The sequence below is a fragment of the Arvicanthis niloticus genome, chromosome 23 (genome assembly GCF_011762505.2).
Source record: "Arvicanthis niloticus isolate mArvNil1 chromosome 23, mArvNil1.pat.X, whole genome shotgun sequence".
Classification (NCBI taxonomy): domain Eukaryota; kingdom Metazoa; phylum Chordata; class Mammalia; order Rodentia; family Muridae; genus Arvicanthis; species Arvicanthis niloticus.
Window position 1 is genome coordinate 37,507,173 of NC_133430.1, and position 13,655 is coordinate 37,520,827.

General features: G+C 42.8%; 1 protein-coding gene across 5 annotated transcripts in view; it reads right to left on the reverse strand.

The window, feature by feature from the left end:
* Positions 1-9,151: 9,151 nt before the first annotated feature.
* Positions 9,152-13,655, reverse strand: part of Garin2 (golgi associated RAB2 interactor family member 2) — a 32,323-nt gene continuing 27,819 nt past the window's right edge. For 2 of the 5 annotated variants that reach the window (XM_076921903.1, XM_076921902.1), the window contains exon 7: positions 9,152-9,494. In XM_076921903.1, coding sequence (XP_076778018.1) covers positions 9,488-9,494 — 7 coding nt within the window. In that variant the 3' untranslated portion in view covers positions 9,152-9,487. Of the gene's footprint in view, positions 9,495-12,424; positions 12,603-13,655 lie in introns of those variants that run through there. The other 3 variants (XM_076921900.1, XM_076921901.1, XM_076921899.1) reach the window with 2 other exon arrangements.

Sequence of the window (13,655 nt, forward strand, 5' to 3'; positions counted from 1 at the left end):
ATATTATTTATTTATTTATTTACATTCCAGTTGTTGTCTTCCCCCTCCACATTCCCCCCCCCCCCCCCGCCACAGTTCTTCATTCCATTCCTCTTCCCCCTTGTCTCTGAGAGGGTTCCCCACTCCAACCTTCTCCTTCCCTTGGGCCTCAAGTCTCTAGAGGATTAAGCACATCTCCCACAGAGGCCAGACCAGGCAGACCTCTGCTATATATGTGCCAGGGGCCTCGGATCAGCCTGTGTATGCTCTTGGTTAGTGGCTCAGACTCTGGGAGCTCCCTGGGGGCTGGGTTAGTTGAGACTGCTGGAATTCCTATGGGGTCACTCTCTCCTTCTGCTTCTTCAATCCTTCCCCTAATTCAACCACAGGGGTCCCCTGACTTAAGGCCAATGGTTGGGTGGAAGTATCTGCTTCTGTCTCAGTCAGCTGCTGGTAGGGACTCTCAGAGGACAGCCATGCCAGGCTCCGTCTGTAATCACATCATAGATAGCATCAGTAAGCATAATGTAAGGTCGTGGTGCGTCCCCCACACTCCCATGAGATGGATCCCAAGTTGGGCTGGTCATTGGACTGCCTTTCCTTCAGTCTCTTCTCCATTTTTGTCCCTGAAGTCCTTTTAAACAGGAACAGGTCTGGGTCAGAAATTTTGACTGTGGGTTAGTAACCCAGTTCCTCCACTTAAGGACCTGTGTATCTACTGGAGGTGGACTCTTTGAGTTCCCTCTCCCCAGTGTTGGGCATTTTGGCTAAGGTCACCCCCATTGAGTCCTGAGAGTCTCTCACCTCCTGGGTCTCTGAACAAATTTAAAAGAAAAGTCTTCAAGATGAACTGGATGCTGAAACAGCTTTATACTTTGTTCCTCCCCGTATCTGAATATGTGTCTCCTTTACCAGGTAGTATTTTGTCTTAGCCTTGGCATTCAGTAACATCTCCTGAACGTGGCTGGGCAGCACATTTGCATATTAATTTCTGAAGGTGATAGGCCTTACAGCCACAGTGGTATCATATATTACACCGGATTGCCATACTTTCCAAATGATGTTAATGCCCTTTCTTTTTCTTACTTCTTACTTTCTTACTCCTCTCTGGATTTGAATCACAGCTGTAATGCCTGACATGTGATCAGAAGAAAGTCATTTATTTTCTGAGGTTTAGCATACTCATTTATTAAATGAAAGTGAAAAAAAAGGTATCTTCTATACTGGTTTAAGATTAAGTGAATTTATATATGTAAGTTATTTAGAGCAGTGCCCAAACACTACATTATTTGTCTCTCTTGTTTGTCTCATGTTCTGTGTGTTGCTGTGGATCAAATGACAAGGCCGTGTGCACAGGCCATTGCTCTACATTGAGCTACATCCCTGACCCCATCACTGAATTCTTTTTCATTTACTCCCTTAATGATTTCATCTGGTCCCATAGCTTCAGACTATGAAGACTCTAAACACACCAAACTTCTAAACTTCAAATATATCTGTAGTCTGGAGTTCTACCCTAAGCTGCACATATTCAATCAACTGCTCAGCATCTTCAGCTGATATTCTAACAAGCATTGAAAATGTAATGTGAAAATTATCATTTTGTCTAGTTGCTATTTGTTCGGGCACTCTTTTACACTGTACATAAAACCATTACGAGATTCTGTCATATCTACCTTCAGAAGATACCAAGGCTAGGAAGATGGCTCAGGGTATAAGGGTGTTCACCACCAAGCTTGACATCCTGTTTGATCTCTGGGATCAGTATGGTAGAGGGAGAGAACCAGTTACCACAAAATTGTCCCCTGACGTAAACATGTTTACTGCCACATATATGCAAGGGCAACAAGCACATAAATGAACACACACACACACACACACAAATATAAATATAAGCTATCCAGGTTGTAGCCCTGGTATTTCCAACCCTGGTGTTGTCCAGGATTTACCTGGATTGTTATAGTGACTTCCTTCTCATCAGTAGTTTCTCTTCTTAGCATAGCTGCCAGAAAGCTAAATAAAGATGAAGTCCACTTTCACTCTGCTTCAATACTCTGTGGGTCAACATGATCGTTCTTGTCCTGACCTCAGCTCTTACTAGTGTTTCCCTTTCTCATTTCACATCAAACACATTTCTGCTCTTGTTGCCCCTCCTGTTCCAACAGCTTGTTTCAGAGCCTTTGCATTTGATGTTTCTTGTGCTTGAAGTAGTCTCCACATGGCTGCTGTGCTCCATCTGGGTCGCATTTCAGATGTTCCCAGTGAGGTCTACTACACACTAGGTAAATAGCAGCATCTTCCACACTGTCTCCTACTGCTCCCTTTCTAGTATCTCCATGGCTCTGTTACTCACACCTGTTGTACCGCATATTATCTTGTCTCCCCAAACTAGACTGGTAGGCACTAGAAAGACAAAGATTTAATTTTTCCTTATTAATTTTAGATTTCTATTTTTCCTTATTATTTTTAGATTTCTATCCATCTATTATAGTACCTGATACACAGTACTTAACACATATTTGCTGAATAGATTATGAATGACATAGACATGAGTATGTAGAATAGAGAAGATGAGTCAGAGACAAACCAGTTTTGTCATGTTTGGCTTATGATGATCTCATTTCATAAGAAAATTCTCCGAGGGGGGTGATTGCTTCTGTCTCCCGTTTCTTCCATCCAAATGGCAGGAGGTACATAAGGTAGACGGTGGCAAATAAAGAAAAGTATTTGGACTTTCCTGCTTTGTTGCTATGCTTCATGGGTTACCATAGCTACTATAATTTAATTATACCTTATTTAACTGGTATAGCCAAGAATCAGAAACCAAAAAGTCCCTTTTGAAGATAGACTAGATGACTAATTACTTGCACTTTACTATAGCTCCAGAACTTCTACATGTTTCTGGCAAGCTAAATTATCTTGTTTCTAATACGTAAGAATTTTAAAGGCTTACAATGTGAAGTTTCAGCGGCTGTGTCAGTTCTGTAGTCATGAAACAGACTAGGGGAAGTCAGGTTAATTGTGAATTTCTGATGGAAATTACTAATCAGATATGAGGAGCAAATCTACCTAGAACTTGTTAAAATCTGTCAGTGGAAGCGGATCTAGTACACCATATGAACTTGTCATAGGAAGCCCTAACCTTCCCATGTGAGAGACTCCAGAAGAATTTCAGTAGGTTTTGGCTCTCAAGCAGGGGAGGGAGAGCAGGAGCATCCAAGAGGTTGGTTCTCTGCAGAGCTTTCCCTAGAGCCACCCATGGGAATGGACACAGTTTCCTTGTTCCAAAGGAATTTTTAGAGGAGTGTTTCAGGGCATATTTGTGACTTTAAACTGTTTAAATCAAGTAGATGTAAACAATGTGTAGCTCCTGCTAGGGCTTAACTAAACAAGTGCTTAGAGAAAGCTCTTACCGGCTGGAGAGATGGCTCAGCCGTCAAAGGCTAGGCTCACAACCAAAAATATATAAGAGAAAGCTTTTAAGGCTCACGGCTTCTGGGTAACATTTTGAGCAAGCAAACACAGGAAAGCAGAGCAGTGTCTCGGCCTTCTGATCTCAGGTCAGAGCATTGGGGAGCTGAGAGCAACTGGGCAACAGTAATGAAAGGCATTGCTTTCCCCTCCTCTTAGGTTACATATTTGTGTATATGTATGAACACACAGAACGTCTTGATAAAATGCATGAATTTGCTTTAATGGAGCATGGAGTAGCTACAATGGTGTTAAAACTTCAGTTAGCAAAATTTTATAAAGCACCTGAAAAGCCCATATAAAATACAGACAGGACAAGTTCTGGCAGTAAAATTAGGGATAGATTTTGTGATTCACTGTTGTACACAAATGTATTCTCTTTGTTTGTGTGAGTCAGGAAACCGGAAGCAATCTTACTGGGTGGCTCTGGTTTGTGGCTTCTCCTGAGGTTATAAATCAGGGTGTCAGATGAGATAGTCATCTGCAGGCATGACAAAGCCTTAAGGGTGGCTTTCAAGAAGGCTCACCCTCATGACTGTTTACTACAGACACCACTTTCTCTTTGGGTGGCAATAGCTCTCTCACCCTAGAACAAAGGGTCTAGGAGAGAGAAAGACCAAGGCAGAAACCATAGGCTTTTTCATGATTTAGTCTCAAAAGCCAGTCACTAAATCTCACTCACAGTCAAGGGAAATGGGTAGACTCTGCCCTTGAGGAAATATCAAGTATTTGCGACCATATTTGGGGGTTATGGTTGGTTAGTAAACTGGTTTGATTTGTTTTTATATTTTGTACTTGTTAGACAAAATTTACCACTAAGTTGTCCCTCAGTCCTGAGGAAAAGTATTGAATCTGTGACCTTGGAACCTTTTACTCCCTTTGAGCAGGTAACCACTGGGATTATGTAGATCAAATCAAATAATAGCTGAGCATTATCACAATGTATTCTGTTGCCCATATCCATGTAAATAAGCTCTATCATCTGCTTCCATCCCAAACCCCACCCAGCTGTCCACTGTGACTCTTGCAGAAAATCCTTAACCCCTCCTTTCTCATTAGTAATACTAGGAAATGGCACACTCCCAGGACAGGCTGGCTTTACATCCACAGTTTCGCAGTTTTGATACGGTGCTCTGTCAAAAGGTATAATAAGTCCAAATAAGCATTTAAATCTCAAATTTCAAAATTCAGTTGCCTTTGTCTTCAGAGTCAGTGTCTAGATAGCTTCAAAGGTTACTTTGGCCTAAGTTTTCCCTTCAGAAGTTGTCCCCTCACCCCCCAAAAAACAGTAGAAACTGCCTTAAGCTTTATATCTCTGGTTGTTTAAAGGAACATGGGTACCCCTCGATCTGGCCTGGCCTCACTTGCCCATAGATTGGTTGGTTGGTTGGTTGGTTGGTTTGTTTGTTTATTATATGTAAGTACACTGTAGCTGTCTTCAGACACCCTATAAGAAGGCTTCAGATCTCATTACAAGATGGTTGTGAGCCACCATGTGGTTGCTGGGATTTGAACTCATAACCTCCGGAAGAGCAGTCAGTGCTCTTAACCACTGAGCCATTTCACCAGCCCCTATCCCAAATATACTTTTAAAAAGACAGACTCTTTCTACACTGTATTGCTACATTCTGAGATTCAAGTCATACATACACTAGAACTTCAGGTGTGCACCATCAGTCAGACCTGTTTAAGGCTTAAAAAGTATTTTGATGATATGCATATGCTAGTTTTGCTTACATGTATGTCTGTGCACGGCATGTGTGCCTGGTGTTTCTAGAGGCCGTAGAGAGTATTGGATCCTCCAGAAACTGGTTTATGGATACTTTTGAACCACCGTGGAAACTGAACCAGGGTTTCCTGGAAAAGCAGCAAGTGCTCTTAACTGATAAAAATTCTTAAACTAATTCACATATAAAAGGGAAAACAGCAAAACCTTATTTGATTATCACATTGTCTATAGCTTCTGTAGCTCTTCTCTGCAGGCTATTAGGAAATGTGTTCCAAGTCAAAGCCTCAGACTGGGATTGACCCCTCCAGTCCTCTCTGCCACGCTGGCAGCAGCATTTCCAGGAGTGGAGCAGGTAAACACTCTTTCTGTGTCACAGACTCCTCTGACAGTGCAGTGTTGATATGTCAGTAAGAGAAAGCAGGTTTGGGGGTAGGTGTCCTTTTTTTTTTTTTTAGACTTTTAAAACTGTGTTAGCTTTCTTTTTAGTGGTACTGAGAATTGGACTTAGGGCCTCAGGTGTGCTAGGCTCAACCACTGATTGTGTGTGTGTGTGTGTGTGTGCACATTTGTACATATGATTTCAGTCACTGTAACAAAATAAATGAAAACATAAACTTGGCTCATGGTTTTAGAGGTTTCAGTTTGTGGTTGCTTGAGGCCTGTGGCTGGACAATATATCGTGGTGAAAAGACATGTAAAGAAACTGATTTCACGGTGGCCAGAAAGCAAAAGGAAAAGGAGGAAGAGAATAAGTCATAACATCCTCGTGAAGGGCACACCCTTCTCTTCGTTACTTTCCTATTGCTGTGACAACCCGCTATAATCGAGGCTACTTAGAAAAGAAAAATTAATTGGGTTTATGGACCCAGGGAGTTAGGATTATCATGGCAGCAGGCAGGCAGGCAGGCGGGCAGGCGGGCAGGCGGGCAGGCAGGCATGGTGCTGAGCAGTAGCTCAGAGCTCTGATCCATATGCAACAAGCAGGAAAGAGGGAAAGAAGGAAAGAGGGAAAGAGGGAAAGAGGGAAAGAGGGAAAGAAAGAGGGAGAGAGGGAGAGAGGGAGAGGGGGATGAGGAGGGGGAGGAGGGGGAGGAGGGGGGAGGAGGAGGGAGAGGAGGAGGGGAGGGGAAGGGGGAGGAGGGGGAGGAGAGGGGGAAAATGGGGGAGAGGGGGGAGAGGGAGAGGGAGGAGAGGAGGAGAGGGGGAGGGGGAAAGGGGGAGAGGGAGAGAGGGGGAGAGGGGGAGGGGGAGGGAGAGTGGGGAGAGGGAGGTGGGAGAGGGGGAGAAAGTGGGATTGATTTGCAGGACTTTTAAAACCTCCAAGACTGTCCCTACTAACAACCCCCTCCAACAAGGCCACACCTAATCATTCCCAAACATTCAAACATTTCTACTGATCAGGGACCAAGCATTTAAATATATGAGCCTCGGGGGGGGGGGGGGGGCATTCTCATTCAAACCACCACCACCTGCAGTGATCTAATTTTCTTCTACTATCTAAAAGTCAGCTACCTCCTAATAGTACCAAAAGCTGGGACCAAGTTTTCAACACATGGACCTTTGGGGGCCATTCCAGATCTAAATTATAGAACTGCATTGTTTTAGTCTATAATTAAATATTGCCTTTAATAATAAACTTACTGCTGCTGCTGGTGGTGCACACCTTTAATCCCAGCACTTATGGGGCAGAGGCAAGCAGATTTCAGTGAATTGGAGGCCAGAGCTAGTTCCAGGACATCCAGGACTACATAGTGAGATGCTATTTCAAAAAACCAAAATTAAAAAAAATCAACAAACAAAAAACAAAATAAAAATCAACTTATTAAAGTATAACTTATATGAAGTAAAACATTCCCACTTTTAAATATTTTGTTGACAAATATATACATGGATATAACTGTCACTTTGGTCAAATGATAAGATGTTCCCATGTCTTTCAAAAGTTCCCTTGTCTCCATTCACTTCCAAAGAACATTTTATTTCCCCTTCTGTGTAAGACTCAAGCATCCTCCCTTGGGCCTACCTTCTTACTTCTTTAGGTCTCTGGATTGTAATGTGGTTATGCTGTACATTCTGGCTAATATCCACTTAAGTGAGAAAATATCATGTATGTCCCTTTGGGTCCGGGTTACCTCACTCAGAATGATATTTTCTAGTTCTATCCATTTGCCTGCAAATTTCACAATGCCCTTGTGTTTAATAGCTGAGTAGTGTTCCATTGTGTAAATGAACCACATTTTCTTTATCCATTCTTGGTTGAGGGACTTTTGGGTCATTTCCTGTTTCTGGCTATTACGAATAAAGCTGCTATGAACATATTGTTGAACAAGTGTCTTGTGGTATGATGAAGCATCTTTTGGGTACATGCCCAGGAGTGGTAGAGCTCGGGCTTGAAATAGAACTATTCCCAATTTTCTGAGAAACCATCAAATTGATTTCCAAAATTATTGTACAAGTTTGCATTCCCACCAGCAATGGAGGAGTGTTCCCCTTCCTCTATATTCTTGCCAGCATCTGCTGCGTGGAACAAGGACTGTGAGGAGTGAGAGGGCTGAGAGACAGAAATTGTTGGGGGCATTTCTGAGAGAAGCCAGAGACCTGGAAATGGGGGAAGGCTCCTGGGAGGATGTGGGGGTGACCTTAGCTGAGACTCCTAGCAGTGGGGTGGGGATATGGAGTCTGAAGTGGCCATCTCCTATAACCAGGCAGGACTTCCAGTGGAGGGAGGAGAGGGGAGGACCCACAAAACCTTCTACCCCAAATCTGCCCTGCTTACAAGATGTGCAGGGATAAAGATGGAGCAGAGATAGAGGGAATGGCCAACCAATGACTGGCTCAACTTGAGACCCAACCATGGGAAAGAGCCAACCCTTGACATTATTGTATTGATAGTCTGCTATGCTTGCAAGACAGGAGCCTAGCATAACTGTCTTCTGAGAGGCTTCATCCAGCAGCTGATGGAAACATTTGCAGAGACCCACACCCAAACATTAGTCAGAGCTCAGCGAGTCGTGTGAAAGAGTAGGGGAAGGATTGTGGGACTTAGGGGATAGGAACTCCACAGGAAGACCTACAGAGCCAACTAACCTGGGCCCGTGGTGCTTCACAAAGACTGAACCACCAACCAAAGAGCATGCATGGTCTGGACCTAGCAGATGTGCAGCTTGGTCTTCATATGGTCCCCAACAATTGGAACAGGGACTGTCTCTGACTCAGACTCTGTTGCCTGCCTTTACACCCCTTTCCCCTAGCTGAGCTGCCTTGTCTGGCCTCAGTGGAAGACGATGCACTTAGTCCTGATACAAGTTGATGTGCCAGGGAGGGTTGGTACCCGGGGGTGGGGGGTGGGGGGGAGGAATGGGACAAGGAGGGGTGGTAGGATGGGACTGGGAGGGGGGAGGGGAGCTGTAATTAGGGTGTAAAGTGAATAAATAAAGGGAAAAATGTTTTCTTGTACCACACTTTGCAGTCATTGCCCTTCTAACTGTGCCCCAGATAGCCACTGACCTCTTTTGAGTTGTTTTCCAAATCTTTTAAATCACTTTAGGTATTCTCTGACTATTTGGCTTCCTTCAGCATGTTTCTATGATTGCAGTGTTGAAGCATTTATTAGTAGTTTGTTTCTTTTGGTTGCTAAGTGCTAGTGTTGTGTGAACACACCACACAATTTGTTTGACTACTCATTTGTTGATAGGTAATTGGCTTGTGTCCAAGTTTTTTTCTGCTACAAAAAAAAAACCCACTATGATCATTTGTGTGCAAGCCTTGTTTTGAACTTCCATCTTGCTATGAGCGTGCTTTTCATTTCTCTTTGGTCATCTGATAAGAATGCCTTAGGTTTGTAAGAATTTTCTGACCTATTTTCTAAGGTCCTGTACAGCAGCCCTTTGAAGGACCAGTCATAGTTAAGAGCGTCTTTCCTAGTTTGTCACAGATAATCTATGTCAAAGAAATAGTTCATAAAGGAGAAGTCACTTCCAAATTGCAAACTGTTTATTTGCACTTCAGATTTTAACACATCACCAGAAGTAGTCTCTTGTTGATGTCATGAAAATCTTTTTCTTGATGTGAAGGCGGGAAAGAAATTCTTTCCATCTTTAGAGCAGCAGGTGAAGGAAGACACACCCCCTTGGCAGTGAGTCAAGGGACTGGGTAAGGACTGTTCCCTAGAGGGGTACTGCTAAACAGAAATATGCATGAGTTTGTGAGTTACAGTTTAGCTTGGCTATAAGGCTTCTCGTGTTCAAATCCCGTTTCACCATTTTCTAGATATTCATATACCTTGAGCAAATATCTTCAAGCTTCAGTTCACCATCTGAAATGAAGGAAGACAACAGTACTCTATGGATTGCTGTGCAGATTAACCAGAGAGTATGTGAAAGGCATGCTGTAGAATGACCAGCTGACTTTAAAACAATTAAATAGTAACTTTATTTTTAATGTGTAGGAGTGTTTTGTCTGCACATATGTATGCACTTATACTGCATACCTGCTTGGTTGTTCACGGAGGCCAGAAGAGGGTGTCAGATCCTTTGGTACTGAAGTTACAGATGGTTGTTAGTTGCTGTGTAGTACTGGGAACTGAACTCAGGTCGTCTGCACAAACAGCAAGTACTCTAAACTAGGGAGTCATCTCTCTAGTCCTCTTCAGGCAAGGATTGTCTGTAGTGTCCTGGTTTTCCTTTTTGGCTTTGGGGTTGCTGGGTATTAACGTCAGGATCTTGCATATGCCAGCACAGGTAGGTGCCCCTCTAGTGACCCACATGCCCAGAACTATAGTTTCCTTTAAATGAATTTTTAAAAAATATGTTTGCAAATGACACTCAGTAAATTGTCTCTTAGTATCATGTGTTGTCAAATTATGCATTCAATAAATACTCCTTTAGCACCAAGTATTCAGCCAGGACACAAATATCTAAAGAACCCAGTCCTAACTACCAGTGACCCCAAAACGATGCAGGAGACAGAGTGGGGCTGGCATTACAGGAAAGCCACAGAGAAGACAATCTGTCCTAACAAGCCCAGATCAAAGATGCCTTATAAACTGAGTTTGTAATCAAAATCCTTTTAATTTTCATAGCTCTGCAGCTTTTTAAAAATACATAGCCACAAACAAAAAGAAAGACACATCTAAAATAGGATTTTAGAAATTAGATTGGCATGGATTTGCATGGAGTGATTAGCCTTTATTTTGCCACACAAAAGGTTTTGCTGTTTTCCTCTTGCAGAGACTGCCTTTTTCTGAGTTGGGTTTTGTTTTTAGTTTAGTAGTTTGTACTGATCTGACAAAAAACACACAAGTCACATTATTTCAAAAGTCTGAAATACAAAATATATTCTTACATACAAAGGAGCCTAAAAGCTTTTACTATGAAGTATAAGACTAAAAATTAATACAAATAAGCAATTAAAAAGTAAAATTAGAAATGGAAAGATACCTTAGCTGTTATGCGCTTGCTGCTCTTGCACAGGACCTGGGTTTAGTTCCAGGCACTCACATAACAATTCATAACTATACTGTACAATACATAGTACTATCTACCATACTATAGCCCAGTTCCAGGGAGTTTGATGTCTTCATCCAATCTCCACAGGCATGTACATACAAGCAGGCAAAACACTCATGCACAAAAAATAAAAATAAATAAGTCTAAAAAAATATTAAAATGAAAAATAAAGTAACAAACTTAGTATGTAGATCAGTAGTACAACACTAATGTGTAAGGTCCTGCGTTCATCCCCAAATGCTACTGAAAACAAAAGTAATGCTAAAAATAAAAATAATAAAACTATTTATAACGAAGCTTTTCTGCAATATGGCTTAGGTAAGGTGCTTGCTGGCAAGCCTGACAACCTGTGTTCAATCCCTGGGACCAGTCTAGTAAAAAGAAAGAAAGAACTCCCACGTAGTAGTAGTAGTATATTGTTCTCTTCCAGTGCCTCACCAAAAGCCCCTTCTGCCTCCTGCTGTCTGCCTGCTGCCTCAGGCCTGTGGTAGAGAGGGATCCACAACAACCCCCTCCACATTCTGGTCTACATCTGTCTGCAATTGCACCTCTTTTGTTACTACAGAAAACATGATGAGATTTATGTTGAGTCAACTTATTATAATTTTCTGAGAGTGTTTCATCTTTCATTTAAATCTACAGAGACCTACATTGAACACTCACCTTTAGGCCATCCAACGGGTTTTTCCAATGTGACCTTTTCTGTTTTACTAGACTTGTGTGCCTTCCCCCTGAGAAAGGGGGAGACAGGTGGGGTACAAGGTTGGAGGAATTAGAAGAGGATTTGATATGAGGAGAGCAAAGGGGAAGAAGAGGATGAGTAAGGCAAGAGGAAGAGATATCATTTGAGAAAAAGTGGGAAAGAAGGAAGGCCCAAGACAAGAGAGAAAGGGGCACACAAGGAGAAAACAACCTGGGTCTCAAATTCAAACAATGTTCTAAACACCTCGCCAAGTGTCTACATTTTTTTTTCGAGACAGGGTTTCTCTGTGTAGCCTGTCCTGGAACTCTGTAGACCAGGCTGGCCTCGAACTCAGAAATCCGCCTGCCTCTGCCTCCCAAGTGCTGGGATTAAAGGCATGTGCCACCACCGCCCAGCTGTCTACATTCTTTATGGTGGAGCTCACTGCTGGTTCACACACCTGGTTCCTTCTGGGGCTTCCCTCTCCTTTTCTTTTTAGTTTATGTTATACAAGCAGGGAATGAACTGGCTGTTTAGAACTTGTAGTATTGAACATGAAGATAAAAGAAACAGGTGGGATGGGAAGGAAACGGAGTATTCCGTGTATGATTTTCCTCTCGTTTCTTGAATCATTGTCCTTGGTCTCATTTTTTGTCATGTAGGAAGAGTACCATGACATCATAGGAAAGCCTACGCTCCCGGCTCACTACAGAGAAATCAAAAAGGCTGAGAAGAAGAATGAAGCCTTGAAAGGTAAGAAATTAAAAATCAAAAAAAGAGAGAAATGACTTGGGTCCAGAGACACAGGTCCAGCTTGGGATCTGCCATGTCATTACGTGGCCTTTCTTATAGGAATGCTGTATTTGAAGTGTCACTTTCCACAAAACATTGCACAGAAACCCCTTCTGCTGCAGAGGTGTGTGGGAGGCAAACCACATAATTTTGTCCTTAACTACCATTGCCTAGGGAGCTCACCACAGAGATTGGTTTTCCCCAGCTTTGGGCAGTATTATTATTCTGGCTTTACCTAGAAATTAGAATTACAGAGGCATTTTTAGTCTTTGTTTAGACTGAATTTAATAGAATGAGGGTTTAGGATGGGGTAGCCTTTGCCTTCTTGAGGTAAAGAGTATTAATTACCATGAGTGTGTGAAAGGGAAAAATGTGATTCAGAGGAGGGTGAAGAAGGGGAAAGAAATGCTGATCAGGGGGAATACTGAGAAACTATACAAGCCTAAGGAAGAGAACGGGAAGACACGGGAGAAGAAAGAAGAAGAAACAGGGAAACGTGAAAGAGAACAAACAGGGAAAATGGTTAATGCCTTGTGGCAACCTGCGCGCCACATCACACATTGTGCCATGCTTGCGGCTCACCAAGCTCCACATGCACTTTCTCTACTCCTTTACTGTATCTGTGGTGAGTCCCTGATGCCCAGGACACCCACTTCAAGCTGCCTGCTAGCCTTCCAGAAATGGGCCATCAGCAGTACAGCTTTTAGAATAAATTACTGTCAAAATGCCCTCCTGAGCCCAACAGCTTAGCCACATACAGAGGAAGTGAAGTGACATGTTCATGTAATGGAGAAAGTCAGGTTAGAACTTAAAGCCCAAGGCCTCCGACTCAACATCAGTGTTCATTGGCCTTTGTCAGCATTTCCACATCCCCTCTGGCTCCCTTTCCCAGATTGCTTCACAGACCTATATATCCTAGTCACACTGTCTCCCAAATTGCCCTCCTTTGTCTTGTTCCTACAAGTAGACTTACAATAACTTTCCATGTGTGTGCACGCATGTGTGGTGGGTTCACATGTATCTAAGTGTGTGTGTGTGTGTGTGTACATGTAGAGGCCAGAGAAAATCTTAGGTGTCTCCTCAGACACTCTGATTTCTGAGATATGGACTCTCATGGTCTGAGGCTTGCAGATTCAGCTAGGCTGGTCAGCGGCCACCAAGGATCCTCTGTCTCTGCATAGTGCCGAAATTACTAGTGTGTCTTACTACACCCAGCTACCTATGTGGGTGCTGGGATTGGAGCAATAATTTCTTCTTGCTTCAGCACTTTAGTGCCTGACCTATCTCTCCAGCCCCTGTCAATAAATCATCACCATCTTTGTCATTGTTGTCGTCACCCCACCATCATTGTTAGTATATATCAACTAAAATAAAATATGTAAGTAACTCTTTCTGACCACACATACACATCCCTCTTCTTACCTCCACCTTGACTGTTAGAAAAGCTTCCTACCTACTCTTTCTGTGCCTGGCATCCTCTAGCTTCTCTTACCTG